This window comes from Vulpes lagopus, chromosome 10 (assembly GCF_018345385.1).
Source record: "Vulpes lagopus strain Blue_001 chromosome 10, ASM1834538v1, whole genome shotgun sequence".
NCBI lineage: Eukaryota > Metazoa > Chordata > Mammalia > Carnivora > Canidae > Vulpes > Vulpes lagopus.
Window position 1 is genome coordinate 46,095,713 of NC_054833.1, and position 21,032 is coordinate 46,116,744.

At 49.3% G+C, this 21,032-nt stretch overlaps 1 protein-coding gene across 4 annotated transcripts in view; it reads right to left on the bottom strand.

The window, feature by feature from the left end:
* Positions 1 to 1,278: 1,278 nt before the first annotated feature.
* Positions 1,279 to 21,032, bottom strand: part of TTC12 (tetratricopeptide repeat domain 12) — a 43,837-nt gene continuing 24,083 nt past the window's right edge. For 3 of the 4 annotated variants that reach the window (XM_041771699.1, XM_041771698.1, XM_041771696.1), the window contains 13 exons: positions 20,624 to 20,812; positions 19,467 to 19,536; positions 18,627 to 18,715; positions 15,963 to 16,131; positions 10,502 to 10,594; positions 9,426 to 9,486; positions 8,528 to 8,665; positions 7,963 to 8,061; positions 7,416 to 7,487; positions 4,773 to 4,874; positions 3,390 to 3,489; positions 2,434 to 2,659; positions 1,279 to 1,447 (listed from right to left, as the gene is read on the bottom strand). In XM_041771699.1, the coding sequence (XP_041627633.1) occupies positions 1,372 to 1,447; positions 2,434 to 2,659; positions 3,390 to 3,489; positions 4,773 to 4,874; positions 7,416 to 7,487; positions 7,963 to 8,061; positions 8,528 to 8,665; positions 9,426 to 9,486; positions 10,502 to 10,594; positions 15,963 to 16,131; positions 18,627 to 18,715; positions 19,467 to 19,536; positions 20,624 to 20,812 (1,484 nt within the window). In that variant the 3' untranslated portion in view covers positions 1,279 to 1,371. The remainder of the gene's footprint in view (positions 1,448 to 2,433; positions 2,660 to 3,389; positions 3,490 to 4,772; positions 4,875 to 7,415; positions 7,488 to 7,962; positions 8,062 to 8,527; positions 8,666 to 9,425; positions 9,487 to 10,501; positions 10,595 to 15,962; positions 16,132 to 18,626; positions 18,716 to 19,466; positions 19,537 to 20,623; positions 20,813 to 21,032) is intronic. The other variant, XM_041771697.1, reaches the window with a different exon arrangement.

A 21,032-nucleotide genomic window follows, 5' to 3' on the forward strand; every position in this document is an offset into this window, starting at 1 on the left:
CAGGAGCAAAGTTCTTCATTCACGCTGGGGGCTGCCTCACTTGTGAAGAACCATTTCTTTGGGTGTATTGAATAAAAACTTGGAGGAGGGGGAGGATCTCCTTTCCTACACAGTCCAGAAAATGTCCAGCTCTGATTCCATAAGGGACACGGGCTTCACCCTTGTTTGGGTCCCTCAAATTTAACCCAACTGATGTCACGGTCAACCCTTTCGACCTCAAGACGGAGCCCGGTAACCTCTTTGTGTAGCACTATATTGTTAATTCCCTGAGTGCTGTTAGCTCTAAAAGTTCATTTAGGCTTCACAGCAATATAGGTGATAGGTTGGACAGGTGTTCTTCTAGGTTTTCCAGAACCAGAAATCAAAGCCCAGAGAGCTGAAGCGACTTGCCTGGAGTCGCGTAGCTGCCAGGTAGCAGACAGGACTGTAAGTCTTTGGAATTCTGGAACACTCTTGGCGTTCACTACAACATGAGGGTCCTGCTGCCCACCCTAAAATGTCCACGTGACTGTGCTAAGCCATGGGAGTATAGTGTCACTTGTTGGATTTTTCACTTAGGGATTTGGGGTCCAGAGGAGGCAGTGGCAAGGGAGCAGTGCGTCTGGGCGATGGGGTGAGAGTGTAGGGTGGGTTTGGGGAACAAGAATATGTCAATGTTTGTGACAGGTCAGGGCAGAGACAGGTGCCCCTGCTTGGTACTAAGCCGAAAACCATCTAACACGTGAAGCAGAGTGCTTACAAATCCCTTGATAGGCCGGACGAGGGGACCAGACGGCACTTCCAGCGATGATTGCCTGGACTGTCAAGAACACACTGCCAGGGGAGCCACCACTTACCACTCAACCCACTGAATTCAAGAGTACAGGGCACAGCCTGAGAGACTGGCCACCACCTCTGCTGCCACCATCCCGGGGCCAGAACTCAGACACTGAGATCCTGTTGTTGAAAAACCTGATGTTTCTAGCACGTTCCCTGAAGGAAAACAGCCACAGGGGCAAGATGGTAATTCAGTTAGCAGAATCTAGTTCTTGTCTAGAACCATAGCTTACGAGGGAATCTGGGAAACCTGACTTTCCATTTGCTGGCGTCCAGCCCCTGCAGGACAGGAAGGGACAAGAGGCAACTGAGCTGCAGAGGGAGTTGGCTTGATGCTAAACAGAGCACAGAAGAGAGAGTGGTGGACGCTGAGCAGTTTCCAACACCGTGGTCAGCCTGATGCCCACGCCCCCATTACCAGTGGAAACCAGAAGGCAAGCATCTGAAAACAAAATTCATCCCTGGAGTGGACATTCAAAAAGTCTTTATTACCACAGGGGCCACCCACAGCACACAGTCCTGGGTTTGTGAAACCGTGCACAGACGCCACGTGTCTTAAGGATCGGCGACGTACTTCATCGTGGAGTTGAGAATCTCTATGCCATGCAGCTCCCGCAGCTGAGCAGCAAATCTGCCATGATCAGAACACAAAGTCCAGCATATCGATGCCATGGTGACCAGAGCTACCCCCTCTCAGGTAGGGGCTGGCTGGCAAGGTGGAAAGGGAGTAGCTGATGCCCTGGGAGCCCTAGCTATCAGAGCAGGGAAGGTGCCAGGGAACCACGAAACTCGGTAAATGCTGTCTATGAGAGGCAGACGGCCAGGCTGATCCCATGGGGCCTTGCTCTCAGGGACTCCCCAGTAGGCTGCCACTTTGAGCTCATCCTAGCTAATGTGCCTTGCTTTCTACAGAAGAAAGATCTTATCCAGGCTTTCCATTTGAACAATCAGAACGTGAAAGGGCCTCAGATGTCAGCCACGCCAACCCTCTCATTCTCCAGAGGAGGAATCAGAAGGCTTAGTCTGTCCGTGGAAGGCATCCCCTCAGGCCCAGGGGTCACCTCCCGGGAGCATGAACGACTTGGGGCTTCAGCATGTCAGAACCCAGCCAGAGCAGAACAGAGGCTGAACAAGAAGCAGTGTGCACAGCTGAGGCCAGGATCTCCTGCCCAGGCTGGCCAGGTGGTTGTGACCAGGCCATTCTGCCTCTGGCTTTAGTTTCCTCCAGCATGAGAATGTCATCCTCCTTGGACACTGTCCCAGATGCTCAGGACCCAGGCAACAAAAAGAAGCAGGAGGGATGCCTGGGCATAGCAGTGAGAAGCAGGAGGAGCATGAAGGAGGGGGACAGAAGGACAGCGGCAGGGAGCGGAAGGAACGATCCCTGTCCACGGAGCATCTTCCCTCTCTGCCTGGAGCCAAAAGCTCCCCAGTTCCCCCCAGGAAAGTAGCTACTGGACCCAATGCCTGTCTGCACAGGAAGCACCAGGGCTCCTAGGGCTCCCCCCAGAGTCCTGGGTGGCACAGTGGCCCGGCTGCCACACAGCCACCGCACAGCACCTCCGCTGGCCCCGTGGCTTCTAGGGCATGACTGACATGGGCCACCCAGCCAGGTACCTGGGTTCGGCCGTGCACAGCTTCCCCAGAGCAATCCCCGCGTTCAGCTGCACGGCTGTCTCCTGCGCATCGCCACCGGCGTGCCTTAACAACACCTGCACGACATCCGTCTTCAACAGGGAGGATGCAGCGTAGGGCACCTCCATGCAGTTCCCCAGGCAGAGGGCGGCATTGCCCACCACCATCTCATCCTCGGAGCTGAGCAGCTTCATCAGAATGCCAAACTCTAGGGGGGAGGAAAGAGAATAAGCACCTGTCCCTCTAAATCCCAAATAGGAGGCTAGCCATGGCCCTCGAGGGCACAGGGAGTGTCTGTGGACACTGGGCTTCCCCAGAAGCTCTGCCATGTCACTCTGCCACTCAGCAAGTGTCTGGGGAGTATTGTGAGCCTCATCAGGCCTTGCCGTGTCTCCCACGTTTCTCAGGTACCCAGAGCAGTCCCCAGGGTGACACGGCTGTCATGTGAATGAATGTTATGTGTCAGACAGGTCTGCCTTCCCTAAAGTCCCCAACTGTAAGCCCTACACTCCACCTGAGACCCCAAGTGGGAGGCCACAGGCCTGCTTCCTGCAGCTGCAGGGCCAGGAACCGGATCTGGAGGAAGGGTTCCTGCTTCCACGGTGGGGCCACAGGTGTGAAGACGAGCAGGCTGCCTCGCAGGGAACCCCTGCTACAGGTGCCTGCAGCCATTTTTGGTTACTGGACTGATGCTAGCTGGTCCCAACTCTGCTGTCACCAAGGTGTTGCCACCCCCACCTTGAAGGGAGAGAACCCATGACATGCTTCCAGAGCAGGGTGAAACAGATATCCTACCCAGTAAACACTGCAAAAGCCTAAGGAGAGGGTAACAGCACTATGCTGAGTCTCTCCCCACAACTCATCCCTGTTCCCCTTACAGCTTCCAGGGTGGATTAACCTCTGAGACGTAGGCTCAGCTTCAGGAAACGATCACTTACTTTTATCCAGTCTTATCACTTCTTCTCGTGCTTCAAAATGGCTATTCGTGCAGACAGCTAGTGTTTTTATGGCATATCGTGATGCAGTCTGGCCCCCCGTCTGGGTTTCAGAATGAAATTAGAAAAAAAAAAGTCAATCCTATGATTGTTCTTGGCCAGAAACGAGCAAGCGGCTGTGCCTGTGTTTGTGTGGCTTCCTGAACTTCTGAAAACACTGCTCCCCTGAGAACGGCACATACTTCCTGGTGTGCGGGCCAGGTCCCTGCTGGGGTGAAGCCATTCATGTCCCCAGTCACACAGCCCGACAGGAATTCCGACAGGGATGCGGGCCTGTCATGTGCACCTGGGTAATTGCCCATAGAAGGCTTTCTGAGTGAGTGGCTGAGGAGAGAAGGATGCTATCGGGCTGGCAGATCTACCAAAAAGGGAGGCACAGCCCCCCCCGCCCCCAGTGTCATTTCACCCCTGGAAAATGGTGAGTGACTAGCTGAGGCTGTCAGGCTGACAGGTCTGCATGGAGAACATCACAAATCTAGATCATTTTAAGAGGTGACAACTGTCAAATCATAACCCGCAAAATCACCCAATGCAGGCTCTTTCAGAGGCACCTGTATATCTTACTCGCATCATGCACATGTGTGTGCATGCGATCAACAGGCTCCAGCGGGTGTGCAAGAGCTGCATGGAGTGAGTGACGGCCATTATCCACCTAAAGCCTGCCCCCTGCTCCCCCAGTGATGCCCTGCCCCAGCAATACCACACCATGATAGCACGCCTCCTGGCCCTGCTCAGCCTGGGGTTTTAGGAGAGGGCCTGCCACGAGGTCATCACAGTAAGATGGGTGCGAAGCATGCCGAGCAAGGGCAGTACAGCCACGGGCCACGGATGGCAGCCGTTACTCACCTGGTCCTTCCAGTGAGTCCACTCAACTGTTGCACTGATTTGCTCAGATCAGGGGAACTTCCCTTATGCACACAGTAGCACTGCACCGTCTGTATCTCATAAAGGGAGCTACAGCCAGCACTCTCCGGGTAGCCAGAGAAAGTATGGTGAGCAGAACGTGTGCAAAATAAGGGGCGTGTGGGACTTTATGGAAAGCCACTCTGTCCTTTTGCAGGGAAAGAGGTCATACATTTTAAGTGAGGCTTGCCTGGTAAGCAATTTTTATGGGTGCTTCTAATGGACTTATTTGTTCAACACTCTTAGGTTGATGTTCAGAGTGCTGTCTGGGTGACAGGTGGAAGAAATCCTACGTTGAGAAGTGTGACATCGGGCAGGGGTTCAATGGCCCCTAACTGAACACAGCCTCCTTAATTCTGCCCCCTGGACGGTCTATGATGCTCCTGGGGATTCAAGCGCTTTTACCCAAGTTGCTCACTCTACCTTCAGGAACTTAGTCATCTTCTTCACCACTCCAGCTCTCAGGGCCTCCTCAACCATCTTCCGGGAGGAAGAAAGGGTGCGGCTGAGGACGCCAGCAGCTCTCTGAGTGAGGCAGAAAGGAAAGATGATTCACTATTCTGTTCAGAAATGCTGATGACCTTGAAAAGTGAGCAAGTAGCTTGGGGAGGCAAAAACAATCATTAGTATGGGGAGCAAAACACACACCTTGGTTTCACAAATACAGAGTGGCCAAAGACGTAAGTAATTCGTTTTATAGCTGCGACTCCAAGGCCTGGAAACACAGCCCCCTGGCACACTGAGGCCTGGCTCACTTCAGCTCTGCGCAGAACCAACCAGTTCAGCTCTGGCAAAGAACGTCCTGGACACCCCGCAGCACTCTGCAGGCTCTTCACCAGGTGGTAGACTTCTTGGATTGACTCTCGTGGTCTTGTAGCTTTTCCTTCATCTTGTCTGAATCTTTGTCTGTTTGTTCTACTTTCTGGAAGACTCTACTTATGATTTCCCAGTTCTATTTCTGTTTTCTCCTTTTTTAAAAATAGCTAGCTGTTACTGTCTTGTAGATAGAACACTATCTTGAAACTTTCTGAGGACACAGACGCTATTTAATTTTTCTTCTGTTTCCTGTATCATCTCTATTTCTTTTGAGTTGATTTTTCTGTTAATCTTGGTTTTTCTATTCCTGTGTGTGGCTTTCCGGAGATGTCCAACAACCCTAGCTGTCCATTTGTGGGCACATTTACAAACAAGCCGTACAAATACATTTGAGCACGCTGAGTTTATAGGGAGTTTGTTCTCTGACAAACAGTGGAGAGGAGGTGCTTCCAAACGCTAGAAAGCAAAACATTTTTCTCTGGTCTTTCAGTTCCTCAAAAGAATAAAAGCTCTACTTTTCCACCTGAGGGATAGATGCCTGGCTGCCACAGGCAGTCCCCTATCTCTTACTCATGCCCTGTGTCCTATGTGGTGTTCTGGAGTCTCCATCTTTTCCAGAGTCCCACAAGGCAGACCTGTGTCCCCTGTATCTGTAGTCTGTACTGTTTCTTCAGCCCTGCCTCATGAATTAAGACTTTTGCAGTTATTCTCCACCTTCCATAAATAGGTTACAATGATTGAAAAACTGACTGGTGACCTCCTGCCTGTCTGTTTTCTCGATGTGGATTTCTAACTTTTTTTTTGTTCCCTAATGCTTTTGGTCTGATTTTAATGAGGTTTCCTATGGAGAAGGGATAAATGTGTGTATTGTCATATTATCAGTTGTATCAGTTTTGTTTCTCTCAGCTGCTCCCTGCAGGTGCTACGGTGCTGTTATAGTTGACCCCATGGATCTCTTTTTAGGCCCAAGGCAGTGGGGGGAGCACTCTACCGAAGGACCACCTTCCCCTGGTGAAGCTGCTGCTCTGCTCCATAAGCTGGTCAGCCCTGGACAGAGGTACAGAATCCTGGGAAAATCCAGCCAGGAGAGTACGTGAAGGGTTAGCTCAGAACTACCATAGACTGCACTCTGTTCTAAACAGTTCAGAAAAGCCCAAGCACCCAAGAACAGTGGTGACACTTTTGGGGGCATGGACTTTTTTTTGAGGATCTGATGAAAGCCATGATGCCTCTCCTACAAAAATGCACATACACTCAAGATTCTCTATACAGGGATCCCTGGGTGGCTCAGTGGTTTAGGGCCTGCCTTCAGCCCAGGGCATGATCCTGGGGTTCTGGGATCGAGTCCCACATCGGGCTCCCTGCATGGAGCCTGCTTCTCCCTCTGTGTCTCTCATGAATAAATAAATAAAATCTTTAAAAAAAAAAAAAAAGATTCTCTATACAATTTCAGGGGCTTTGGGGAACCTGGAGACCTACCACACATTCCTGGAGTTCACATTAAAAACCTCCATCCCATCATGTCTGAATTCACTTTGGGAAAGTTGTAGGCAAGCCAGCCCCAAACAGGATTCATCAGATCTGCTCAGAACTTTTGTTATGATCCTGGACCCCATGTCCAGTCTGTGTTCCTTGAAGGGCTGGCTTCCCAGACCTGCTTGATATGCCCTAGTTGTTTCTCTAACGGCCAGGGCCCTGACCCCATAGTTGGAAAAGTTGGGATGATTACTTATGTGAGTAAAGAATACATTCTAGGATGGCAGCAAATGTTCTGGTGAATCATACTGATGTTCTCCTGATGCTCTGTGTTAACCACAGGTTCTTCTCAGTTTTCTTATCCAAATGTCAGAAACAGAAACGAGAAAGCCAAACGAATGGCCAGGGAATGGCCATTCCCTGAGATGGCTTATCTCTCTAAGGGGGCATATATCTCTAAGGGGGCTAAAACTATTATGCATAAACAACCTCCAGGAAATGGGCTTCAAAATATGGGCCTGGCTTTCTTAACTATGGAAAAAGAGATTCTAAATAAAATCTTGTGGCCTGTCCAATTTGTACCAGGATATCTTGGAACAGGACAAATCAGATAAATTACATCGTATAAGTTGTGAAGTTGCAAACAGAAAAGGGATTCTTAACTTAGGTCCATGGACTTTAGGGGGTCCACAGATGGACACTGTGTGAGGGTGCCACTAAATCCCCAGTAACAACAAAGGAAGCTGTTTCTGGATTTCCCTAGGAGACGCTTACCGTCAGGATCCCTCCATCTTGGCTGTTCAGTAGAAACATGCACTTCCTGCTCACTTCCACAGCCCAAACCTGCTGTGACAGGGAGAGAGGAGGAGGAGGTGTGAATGGCCTGTTAATCTGAATCCTCCATGGAGCTTCTTTTCAACAAGCATAACTGACTTCTCCTCTTCAGCACTGCCATGCTCTGTCCATATTTCCCTCACGACCCCTTCTTGTGTGACTCTTACTTCTTCCCGCTGCCATTTCCCTAACTACAGGGCAATACCTTGAGAGCAGAGACCACATTTTATGTGACTTTGTAAAAGCAGAACCTAGCACCATGCTTAGCACCTTGTGAATACTCAGTCCGTTTTCTGGATGAACACCTGACTGACTCATCTGTCTCTCAGAGGAGCAAAGTGACAGAGCATCTGTCCAGCATTCCCCATTCCTGCTGCCAGGGTTTGAATCCCCAGGCTACTCTCTTGGTGGGAATGAGAGCAGTTCTAGCAATGGCATGGGCTTGGGATGTCCCAGGGCTCCCAGCAGGGAGGAAAGAAGGTCGTACCTCATAGACAAAGGGGGACTGAAGACACAAGTTCATCACAAGTCCTAGGAGTGTGTACATGATTTCTCTGAAAAAGTCCATGTCCTCTTCACATCTGGCCTTTAGGAACAAAGCAATCAATGACCTTTCTGCCCTGCAGCTTTTCATGGCCATTTCATTTCCTTGACAATGGCCCCAGCATCACTTACACTCCCTGAATTGTCAATGTCATGAACCTAGGTGAGTTTGGAAGATTAGAGACAGTTCCATGGATTGCAGGGAGTGTCCGGTGCCCATGCAATGTGACTCTGTCTCGACCCAGTCCTGTGTTTAGACTGAGTGAGCTGCTGATATGGGGAATAAAGCCAGCTCCACCAGAAAATCCTTCAAACCTCTTCAGCGTGACTAAGGCTTGACCCAGAGGGCTCTGTAAGGCTGGCCACCCATAACATCTCTGGTTATAGAAGGGATAAACCACTGGCTCCTGTACCCTCAAACAGGATTTGTGGAAAACCCAGATAATCAACAGGAAGCCAATGCTCCCAAAGAAGGGAAAAAATAATTCTGACTAGAGAAGTTACAATACCATGAGGCCCAAGCAGGCCTCCCTGAACTCTTCAGAAGCAAACATCTGTCTCCGGATGGCAGCCTCAGCACTGAGGTTCCCCATGAGGGCAATGCACTGGCAGAACGCGGAGGGGCTGGTTACCATGGGATCTCTTTCCTGAAAGTGAGTCAAGAGAAAGAAAGTCTGTAGAGAGCAGGCAAACGATGCTGGAGCCATCTCTAGAGGCGTCCCTCACTCAGGAGAATCCTTGGGAACCCGAGAGTGTAATGTTAAAACCAGGGGCATCCACGGGCCCACACTGGCACCAGGATGGAGGCACACAGAGGGGCAAACCCCAAAGCACTTTAGTCTGGAATAGGGGGGCCTAGGGTTTCCAAGCAGCTGGGAGAACTTGGGTAAGTCTTGTCCCTTCTCAGAGCTCCCATTTCCACATGTGTGGATATGCACCCAGGTCCCCTGAGACCTCTATGGCTCCCTGGGGACAGGTCCCCATCCCAACATGCTCTCCTAGGAGAAGCCTATCCTGCTATTTTCTGCTTCATCAGCTCAAATTACCACTTGCCTTCCTGATGGGAATGACTGCCATTGAGGGGACAGAGCTGCCCGCAGTCCTTATGATGAGGCTTAGGGCCAGAAGGGGACAGATGGGGACTGACTCCTTGTCTCCACCTTCACCTAAGATGCAGTCCACTTCTGCCTTTGTCTCCCTCTACCTGGCCCCCTCTATATGCCATCTCCACCTGTCCCAACTGCAGTTGTTTTAATAACTGAGAATTGTGTAGATTCCAGCTGTGAGTAAACGATTAATCAACCTGAGAGACGACAGGAGCTCTGGAGTGTAAACTGTGTTTAAATGGCTCTGCTCACGAGCCTGAGAATGCCTGTCACAGGTGATCAAAACAAGGGGCTTGCTCACCAGAACACCTGTGAGCGCTGGGAGCACACCTGGAAGGTTGGCCTGGAACCAGACTCGGAATCTGTTGAGAAAACATCCCCGTGATTTATTTCTACACTGTACAAACTATAACACAGATACAGTGTCTTGGATAATGGAGCAGACTGTCACAAACTCTGGGCCCATGTGATTTGCAGCATGCATGGATGACTTATTCTCAACTAAAAAAAATGTCACTGGGTATTCGCGTGGCTTTAATTTTTCTAAATCTAGAGAATTGCCTTTGATGTTAAACAACAGATCTCAGATGGCAGCTTTCTCAATGCAGAAGTTGCAGAAGCCCTAGATTTCTGCCAAGTGGACTTAGCACCACCCCTGCCCTCCCCTTGCTCCAAGCCTGTGTGTCGTGTGCCGTGGAAACATGGTACAAGCAAGTTTACTGAACACAGTCATGAGGAAGGCCCAGATGCATACACATCTGCACGTACAAGAGTGGCTCTTACCTGTTCCCAGCCCATGCCAATGGCCTACGGGCACAAACAGCTCTTTCTCATTATATGACCATTTCTAAGCAAGACACCCTAAAGTTCGTGAGGAAATTTAAAAAACAGACAACAGATGCACTTAAAAAAAAACTCAAGAATTATGAAAATCTAAGACCTTTGCTGTCTTCTGCAGCAGCTAAGTGGAGATAAGGGAAGCTTACCCACGATGCCACTGGTAACCCAAAAGGAGGCTACCTTCTACTGTGCCTTCTCTCTCACATTCATTCAATACACATTTGCTAGGCAGTCCCATTAGGCACTGATTAAGGGAAAGAAGCTTCTCCAATACACAGGAGGCTTGTTCAACTGTGTGAGGTACTGTTTTAAGTCTGCTGCTGCTTCCAAACCCATCAAGGACTGGGTCCCCCTGCATACACACAGAGGGACTGGAGTGGCCAATTCCAGCCCCCTGCTTGGAAGGTGTCAGCCCTCCTACTCTGAATCTTGTGATGCTCTGTTGGCCAAGCCTCCCTGCATACTGCACATTTTTAAAGATCAGACAGTTTAACCAAGGTTGAAGAAGAAATGTCAATTTCTGGAAATAAAAATTACCTTTCATCCAGAGCCAAGTCTGTGAGCAGTGCCATTGCTGAGTTGGCCTCCTTATCTGAGAAATCAAGAAATGACACCAGGGCTTCCAACAATCTGCAAAAATCCACAACAACCTCAGAGTGGGCTGTCCTCCAGCTGACAGCATCCCCGACAAAGAGACCTTGCAAAGACACCAGGAAAGAATCTGCGTCTGGGTCAAAGAAGCTGAAAGGGTGGCCTTGCTCTGTCCTCCTAGGAAGCCCAGCTCCCTGCCCACCCCAGAAACAGAGACAACCTCCTGTGGGAATGACTCTGCCACTCAATGTTAATTCCCAGAGGGTTGAACAGTTTTAACCAAAGTTCATTGACTATCAGATGTCAAGTAGGAAGGAATCTCTAGTGCCTCTGCCATGTGACTCTGGCTCAGCCAAGTTCAATCACATAAGTGACATCTAAGTGGCATGCTTACTAATCTGCTGATGACTATAGTGGGAGGGAGGGCCCCCTAATGAGGGGAGGATGGAATAAGGTTTTAACAAGATTTTGACAGGCTGCCGAATATGTCAGATGAAATTTAATAGGGTTAAATTCAAAGTCCTCCACTTACAGCTGGAAGTTCTATATAAACAATAAAATTGGGAGACCTAGTTTATACCTTGTTCCTATGGAAAAGATTTAAGGGCTTTCAGCCAATTGCAGACCTAGTATGAGCAAACAGTTGCCCAAAAAAGATAATGCAATCTTAGGCTACCCTAACAGACTGACTGGCATCATTTGTCTGTCCAGCCAACCTGCACCAAGCACCTACAGTGTGCTGAGTGCTGTGCTTGGTACAGGGGTGCAGTACTAGGCTCCTGGTTCCCTACAGTGACACACATGTTAGGTGGTATGTTAGAAATGGATGCATGTCAAGTGTGCACAATGTCTACCTGGCGTCAGGTATGGGAAGACGGAGATAAAGAAGGCTTTAAAAAGTGGATGACACGTTAGCTGTCACTTGAAAGTAGAGTGTTCACTTTTGTTTGTTCATTCAAGCAACAGTATTTACTAAGTGCCAGGCAACGTGGTGGATTCTGGGGCCACAGCAATGAAACAGGACAATGTCTCCCTCAGCTCCAAGGAGCTTGCAGGCCAGTGTCGGGCAACATGGGGGCAGGAGCAGAGCTTCTCAAACAGAGTACACAGCATTCACAAAGATGAGGAGGCATAAAATAGCTGGGGCACACTTGGGGATGGCTAGCAGTTCCTTAGAGCTACTGCTCAGGTCTTGAGGAGAGGACAGTGTGCAGCAAGGGGAGGGTGCTAGACCTTCTATGGCCTGCTGGAAAATTGTACTTCACCCCACATGCCTATGTTTTCCCAAGTGTGGTGGTGTATGTAGGGGGAAGCAGCTTCTAGGGTGCTCCAGTTTTTGGCAGAGGCTGCATTTTAGTGACCTCGCCAGGTAATTCCTAGGCCCTGGATTTCTCAGTTGTTGGAGAATTAATGCTATAGCAGTAGAGAGTCATTTTGGAGTTTGAAGTAGGAAAATCACAGAAAGGATGTAGATGGTAGACAAATCCCTTTGGTGGGACGGTGGAGGCTACATTGAAGTAGGAAGTACAAGAGGCAGGGAATCCAACTGGGGAAGAACTGGGATGGTCCAGACAATAAAGATGGAGTGATTCGCTGAGGCAGGGGTGGAGTGAGACACACACAGTTGGGAAGAGAGAGGCCCTCGTGGAGGCCTGGAAGGGGTGGTCACAGATGCCTGAGGAGAGCCATAAGGAAGGGGATCCAGAACCTAAGAAGGGAGAAGTGACAATATACCCTCTTCCTACAGATGTAGGGGCCCACCCAGAGGAGCCCTCAGGATTCTGGCGTATGCAACTCGAGGGATGGAAGTACTACCCACGAAGGCAGGAAGTTCAGGCAAAAGGTTTGGTTTGAAGAACCACCTGCGGTTTAAGTTAGTGATGCTTGTGACGTTGAGATGGACATGTCCAATAGCAGGGGAGGTTTTCTTCTACCACTCAAGAGAGGGACTTCCACATGATCATTAAAACCATGGATGAGAAGATGGTCAGGAGTAGGATCCTGGACTTGGAAGGGTGACAGCATAAGGGGAGTTTGCAAAGGAAGCCAAGAAGGAAGGGCCTGGGGTAGGAGGAGGTCCAGGAGGGTCAGTGTCCTGACAGCCACACTGTGGAGTTTCATGAAGAGTGGCAGCGATCCACAGGACCCAATGCCCCTGGGCAGCTAACAACAGAGGCAGGGAAGGGACCATCATATTGGCAGTTTAGGAGCGGATTCCAGTCACTCACATCTATGCTACTAGATTTATTTGGCAGCTTGTTCTGGGAGGGGTCTGGAGGTCAAATCATCTGAAGAATGGTCCAGGAAACCCGGATGCTTAACCTGGAAAAGATGAGCATCTTCAGATGCTGCTAGCATGGGAAAGTGCGAGCTCTGATGTGTTCCGGAGGCCTTCGAGACTGAACCAAAGCCTCCACATAGGAAGCATAGAATGGGGCATACAATTCGTGTCTGGTGTAAAGATGTAACTTTCTATCAATCAGAACTTGCCCAGGACAGGAAGAGCTACCCTGGGAGGTGAGACCTGCATCCTTTCACTGGCTGGGAATAGGGTCACAGTCTATTAGCTGTTATAGTGTCTATTGTAATCAAACGTAGAAAAATGATAATGCTGGAATCTTCCCTGGAGGGCATTGTGCCCAGGCCATAGTAGGGTACCCCTAAGGGGACATGAGCCCTGGGGGGGCAGAGCTGGACAGTTTCTGTGGTCCTGGGTAACTCCAAGCTTCTGCAAACACCCAGTTCCTTAGAGGTGTGTTCTACTGTCCCTGTCACCAGAAATCATGTATTTTTCTATTACTTCAGATTCTTCCAATTCAATCTGTTTTCTTGAGGATGAACGCTAATGAACCAGAAATGTACAGAAGAGGAGCTGGCAGTCTTAGATCATCTTGATTTTTGTTTTAGGAGACATGAACAACAAAGCTTCCTCTCCACGCGGAAAAGCACACATTCTAACTGGAGTTATTACCCAAAGAGGGACAAGGTGTCCCTTTCTACTCCCTCTTGTCTCCTTTCTCGATGTCAAATTTTCTGCTCTGCTGACAAACAGCTGTCCCTGTAGATGGACCACAGGTCAGAAATTGCTCTAGTGACCCAACAAATGAACTTCCACCTCAGTTTAGAACCCTGAGCAATAGACCCTGAAGATAGAAAATGAAAACGATTATAAAAGTTACTGAGTCGACACCACGTGTCAGACGCTGTTTGCTGGCCAATCCCACAGACACACGGCCAGCCCCCTTTTATCCCACCTGACTCTACAACAGAAGCTGGAACCACTTTCCTCACCGGGTGGCATGTGACACAATCTTGACCAAACAGAAATAGGCAGTAGCTTCTCTTGATAAGAGGGACAGATCCAGCTGATGTCTGAAAGAGGGAGGTGATACATGGAGCTGCAGCAGCCTTGTGAGACCATGAGGGGACAATCAAGAGAGGGACAGAGACCTTGACCCTGATATCTTTAAGCCACTGAACTAGCTGTGGTCAACTGTAGTCTTTTTTAAAGTTATGTGAGACAAGCAAGACCAGCTCTTCCTGATCAAGTGTTCTGTAAAATCTAACAGAAAACATGTAATTGGCACACACGTATCACTTCTTCTAAGCTTCATCAAGAGTCTATGATACAGATGAGACACCGGAGCTCGTCAACGTTGAGCAGCTTTCCTGAGCCATGTACATAGGAAGCAAGCAGAGGATTTGGGCTCATGACTGCTTGAATCAAAAAACCCAGCACTTTCCACAAAGTGATATTGACTGTCGCTCGGTTCCTGTCAGTACACATTTGTCCCTTCAACTTCTCATAAGGGGAAAAGCATTTTAAGAGGCATGTGACACATGTGCCTCTCTTGTCCAAACCATCTCCCTTCACTTCAGAGAACACATTCTACCTCTTTCTGGTTTAAGCTGAGATGGACATTAATGAGAACAGTGGGCACGAAGGGAATCAGCTGAGGTGTCTCTGACAGTCTGGAGACAAGAGGTGGGGCTGCATGCGATGCTCATAAATGCCACTCTCCAACAATTGGAGAAAAATCCAATTTTTGAACTAGAAAAATTCAAATTAAAGCTCAAGCAATTCAAAGAATGTCAGGATTGGGGGTGGGGGGTGGGGGTGGAGGAAGCTGAGGACAGATATAGCTACATTTACTCAGAGAGACCAAAACCAAGTGAAAAACCACGAGGAAGGCATCGAGGAAGTGATGGCAGTCATCTGAAATGTGAAATGTGCTTTTGAGGATTTAACTCTAACAACCCATCTGCTTATGGGGGCTGAGCTTTGGGGGGTTGCCAAGCCTCTGTTTGTGAGCCACAGGGGCCATGGCAGGGCTGAGAATGTGAGGGCTACAGCAGACACCCCATCCTGAGCATGATGGACACCCCCCACCCCCGATGTGGGGTGGGTGCCGGAGGCCTCCGCTTGGTCAGGAAAGATCTAGCAGGATCTCAGATTTGGCTGCTTTTCTTACTGGGAACAGAAGCAGGAGCTGGCCTTCAGGGCCTGGGGGACAGTGGGGTGAGATGCTCTGGTTAAGTGCGGCAGCTTCTCCTGCCCCATCTGTGAAATGGGGTCATAACACTTATCTTGCCTCTTCACAGGCTGGGAGGAGATAAAGTGAGGTAATGGTGGAAGAATCAGAAGCCAACTTCTGTTTTTAGGTTGTGTATGAAACACGTATAAAGCAAGCTGTGATCACTGCTACTACTTTTACTGCGTTGAACCACCAAAACTGCCAACATGCAGCTCTTTTGATATAAAAACTGGTATTTTCACATATGGAAACTAATAATGTTTCACCTGAAAAAGCACTGGAAGGAATCACTGGGGTTTGGTAAATTTTTCATAAAGTCTATTCAGAAGAAAAGGCATGTTCTGTTTCCTTGGCTGTAAGCCTCGGAAAGACCTACATGCAAGAGCATCCCAGATGTGTTTTATTTATTTGTACTCTGCCTGGCTCCAGAGGGGCTTTACGAATATGCCAAAGCAGGGAGTGTCACCTCAACCAGGAAGGAAAGAAGAAAACTTTGAGCAAAAAGAGGGTCGAGCCAGCACAGAGGCTAAAGAGGCAGGAGCAAATGACCTATTTTGAAGCAGGATTCCCAATCTGGTTTTGGTAGGGCTGCCATTTACACCATCTGTAGTTATCTGTGAGGTGGAAACAGGTCAGAGAAGTGAAACTGCCCTCAGGTATCAAGTTCAGCCAGTAGTTTATCCCAGAGGTCCTCCAGAGGGAGTGCTCCTCCTTCCAAAGGCTCTTTCTGGTTTGACCCTTTATAAAGCCTGACAGCGCCTCTCCTGTCTGAGGTCTCCTGTCCGAGGTGTGGGAAGGGGTACGGGCAAATCTTAACTTAGCAGGGGGTGCTCCAAGAAGCCCTGGGGAAGATCCCGCCAGCAGAGTCCTACCGGGTCAGGTCAAGGTGGCTGATGACCAGGCTCCGTCCATAGTCCGTCTGGGTGAGCTGCAGCAGCAAGGCAAAGCTCTGCTGGCGGACGGTCAGCAGCCTGGTAGCCAGCAAGGAGGGCAGCAGCCTGCCCAGGTTGGGACACAGGAGCAGCAGGCGCTGGTTCTCCTCTGCAAGACAGGGGATGAGTGCCTTGAGCACGCAACAGTGGCTAAACCTCTTGTCTCCCACGAGCCCTATGGGAAATCCAGCTCTTCTCCCCTTGTTTGAGAGGCAGAGTAATAAAGTGTCTGAGCATGAGCTCTAGGAGCAGGTTGCTGGGTCCTGACGACGGGATGGAGGGTTGCGGCTGAGTCATGAACTCCTGGCTTCCTTCTGAGTGAAATGGGGAAGGCGGCTCATGTAGCCACGTGGTGAGCAGTGTTCAGTGAGTGAGTGGAGGATGACGCTGGGAACAGGGGCTGGCACACATGGGGACCAAGTGGCATCAACTTTGTCAAAGGTGTGTGGGATTGTGAAGGGACCGAAATCAGCTGAACTGTGGACACTTGTGGATCATCTATTTTCATACACTGGCCAGAGCAACCACTTGAGTTCTTTCTAGAAAACTAGAAATCACGTGAGAACGTGCACTAATGGAGCAACCCCCCTTCCTAGATGTAGGCTACTTCCAAGGTAGTGGCACCAGCTCTGTTCGCTCTCACCTGGTTCATTGACTAACCAGGTGCCCAAATGTGTTTGAGAGGATGCAGAGGGATGGGCTGGGGCAGGAGCCTCAGCCATGAAAGAGAGCAGAGTTGGTGTAGCCAATAGGTTTTCTTCTTTGTTGGAAAAGGAGCTCGTTGTAAACAATCCAAATAGTACAGCAGCATAAAGCTGACAGTGAACGTCCCCTCCTCTCGTGGCCCCTCCAGGTAAGCTCATTCCTTAAAGGAGCTATCCATGCCTCTCCTGTGAATAATGTTAAAAATATGCCTGGGTGGCTCAGGAGGTTAAGCGTCTGCCTTGGGCTCGATCATGATCTCAGGGTCCTCAGATCCAGCCCCACATCAGGCTCTCTGCTCAGCAGGGAGTCTGCTTCTCCCTCTCCCTCTGCTTATGCTCTTGATCTGTCTCTCTCTCTCTCTCTAACAAATAAAATCTTAAAAAAAAAAAAAGTACGATCCACCCTGCCCTCTCATTGGCCTCTCTCTCCTACTTAACAGCATATCATGGATGTAGTTCTGCATCTGTAACTTTTTTTTTAAAGATTTTATTTATTTATTTATGAGAGAGAGAGAGAGAGGTTGAGAGAGAGAGGCAGAGACACAGGCAGAGGGAGAAGCAGGCTCCATGCAGGGAGCCCGACATGGGACTCGATCCTAGGTCTCTAGGATCACACCCTGGGCTGAAGGTGGTGCTAAACTGCTGAGCCACCAGGGCTGCTCTGCATCTGTAACTTTATAAGCATCCATCCCCTCGTCATTTTGAAAAACGTGTTTGTATTTACTGAGTTGGATATACACAGATTTCACGGATCTTCCAGAGCAGGTGGGTCACAGGCTCTACAAACAAACCAGGTTTATTCTGCTGTTAAAGAAAAAGGCGACCCCAAAGTTTACAGAAACTGAGGTTGGCACAGGCTGAGGAAATCAGGGCTTGAGGGAGGGAGGGCTGTGTCTGGTTCACCCTGAGTAAAACAGGGTCACCAAGCCCTGCTTCCCTCACCCTGGTGTGGGGGATGTGCGAGATCATCCCCCGGGCCAGTGTAGAAACCTACGGAGCAGCAGGGCACCTTGGTGATGGTACTCGTCCAGGCATAATTCCCTTCACAAGGGGTCCCCCTGCTTTGCTAGTCCTCTACAACTTAGAGTGAAGGTGACTCCTTCACTCTACTGTATTAGCTCATACTCAGCCTGGGAATTTACAAATTGCCCCCCACAAGATCTGTAGCTGGTTTCCCACAGGAGCCCTGTGAAAAGGAGACCCAAATGGCATCATTCCCATGTTCAGTGTCTGCAATCCAAGCTCAGGTCATTCCCTATGAAAACACGGCTTTTTAAAAATGAGGTAGAGCACTCGGTGTTACACTATAGGTTGGCAAATTGAATTTAAATAAAATAAATTAAAAAAAAATAATAAAATACTTTTTTTTAAAAATGAGGGAAATACAATTTTCATTTACATTCACTGCTTTACAAAAGGGGTAAGAGAGATTGTGCAAAAATGTAGCGAACCCCCAAAATGCCAAGAGGTAAGAAGATAAATGTGTTAACAAGGTGGATAAAAGTCCTATAGCGTCTGCTGGCCTAGTATTACACTGATCGGTGTCATACTATCCGGGACCAGGGAAAATCTCGCGACGCTGGGGTACTGTGGTCAGCAAAAAGCAACAATATTTTAGGTGGACAGGAAAGGAACAGGTCCATCCACTGCACTGCCGAGGTGCGAGCAGAAGTCAGGGGTCTATAGAGCGCCAGGTAGTGAGAGCGCCTGTTATGCTGCCGGTGACTCTGTCCACCATCAAGGTGGCTGCAGGGGTGGCAGAGAGAGGACTGCAGGGCTGGCAGGGGAAGGTCTGGCTCCCTCGGGCCTGGCCTGAGGGGAAACAGTCACTCCTGGGCCCCGAGTGCCGCATCAACAGAGAGCATGTTAACAAGGACCAACAGGGATGACCCAGGCTCACCGTTCCCGCTGCACACCGCCTGCCAGAGCCTGAGGACAGACACACACACTGTCTCTCCCACCACATCTTTTCCTGCCGTGGAAAAGCACCTAGAACAAAGGACAGCAACAGTAACACTGGGAAGCAGTCTTGATCTTCTGTTTGGTTGGCTTTAGTTCCTCAAATGCTGGTTGAAGAAAGTAACGTTATAACGCAGAGCTGCAGGTCATCAGGACTGTGGGCTGGCCAGCACTGGACTGGGACCCCTGGGACAGGGACAGGGACAGGCCGAGGAGTTGCACGGACGGGGCTGCTGAGCCGGGGTCCTGGGCCACAGGCACGAGGTGACCGATGAACTGTGGCAGGCCAGCAGCCTCAGCTCCTGTGCTCCTGGTGACCCCGGCCCGTGTCACTGTCCTTCTAACCTGAGGAGCTGCACTCAAACAACTGAAATACAAAAATAAAATAAAAACAAATGTAGCAAACCACCTCCTTTCCTTCCATATGGGTCTCTCTTCAGATATAATCAGAAATCCTGGGATCAGCCAGGACCCAGTTGATCTCATTTATTGCTGTTATCAGCAAATTCTAAGAACAAATGGCAATCTCACCAAAACTGTGGGAAAGCAGAACACACGGTCACTCCTCTGGCTCTGCAGGGCCTGGAGGAGCCCTGGAAGCACCGCTGACCTTTTCTCTCTGCGGTTGCTACCTGTGGCCTCACTCAGACTACCCAGGGTGCACGGCCCTGCACCTGGCCAGGCCCACCCAGGGAAGCCACTGCCCACGTCATCAGGGATGTCACGAGAAATTGGTCATCCCTCCTTGCTTTACTGTTGGCTCTCTCTACAAACACCCTACCTTCTTATGACCTCATTTTCACTGATGATACTGAATCCGTTGTGTGTTCTGAATAAAGTCTGTTCTGTGCCTGGGAAGAAAACATAAAAACCTGCATCAGAGTCCTAAACAGTCTGGTTGCTGTCTAGCCATTAACAGAGCCAGATGATGGTGAGAAACCCAATATGGAATGTCAAGGTCACCAAATTAACAGATTGGGCAGAAACAAATACCTTTACGTTCTGAAACCTGCAGCTGTCACAGGCCACTTATTGCCCCCAAGAGAGGAACATCCTGTCTAGAGAAGGGAAGCTGAGCCTGGGGGGGCTTTGCAGGTTATATGACAACTCATTGTTTTGTAATCTTCAGAGAGTCTCCAGGAGCTGCTTAACCTCTGGGAAGAACTAGCATATCCATCTGTTCTTAAACATTTATTTTGAAGCTGTTTCTAGGCTCTGGAGAGGAACCTATGATCTCCAAGAAACAACTGAAGGGGATATCTGAGTGCCCTTCATCGTGCACTGAAGGGAGGTCAGAGAGCCCATCTCTTTGTACAAACAGCATCCTGTCACTGAGTAAAAAAGCGGTTTAAGCCCTGATAGCAATGTTTACAAGAACCGGTAAGAGAGAACAGTAACGGCTCTCACTAGCAGGGGAGCTGATGTTTGCTCTGAAACTACTTACAGGCTCTAAAAAGCCATTAAATGTAACTGGAGTGAACTTTATAGTTTATCGTACAAAACTCTGTCTTCCACCCCTCTATGGTTGGGGGCAGATTTGTGAGGGTGGTACATGGCATTTGGGGCATACATGGGGTACACATGGAAACCCAAAAGGTGTGAGGGTATGTGTACAATGTGTGGGGCATGTGGGAGAGATGATCATGTGTGGTGTGTGTATATGTAGGGTATATATATGTGGTGTGTGTGTATGTGTGTATTATTTGTGTTGTATTGTGTTTGGGTGTCTACTGCATATGTGCTGAGTGCATGTGTGCTCTAGCTGGGGTGGGGGTATGTATCTTACGTGTCCTGTTTCATCCTGACAGTATAGTAGATCTTCACTATTTGTGGAAGGAAGGGACATAGGGATTCTTTGCCTCATCTGGGCTGACCTCTCTACTGTCCCTTTACACTGACTATATTCACAAGGCCAGGCCATACGCATCCCAGGCTTACAATCCTTCATCATCTCAGTCAGGATTTCAATCCCCCCTGCATAGAACAAGGGGTTCTGGTCAGGCTTGCAAAGAGTTTCCAGGAGATTCTTGACTGTCACAGCTGCAAGCTTTCCCGAATCCAGCAATCGTTGGGCTTCCTTCTCTTGAAGGTCTGCTTTCTCCTGGAGATTGACTTGATTCAGAGAATCTATAAAACAAGAAAGAAGAGAAGATAAGAGAAACAAACAAAACCCTCACAGTCAACATCAACACACAAAGAGTAACCTTCTCTGAGGATGGGAGGTCAAGAGGCATGAAGCATTAAAATCATTCAAACCTGGCCTCAGCAGGGAAAATTTGAGGAAGGGTGTTCAGTCTAGATCCAGAATTTTAAACCACCTCTGGGATTCAAGGACAGCATTATGCTC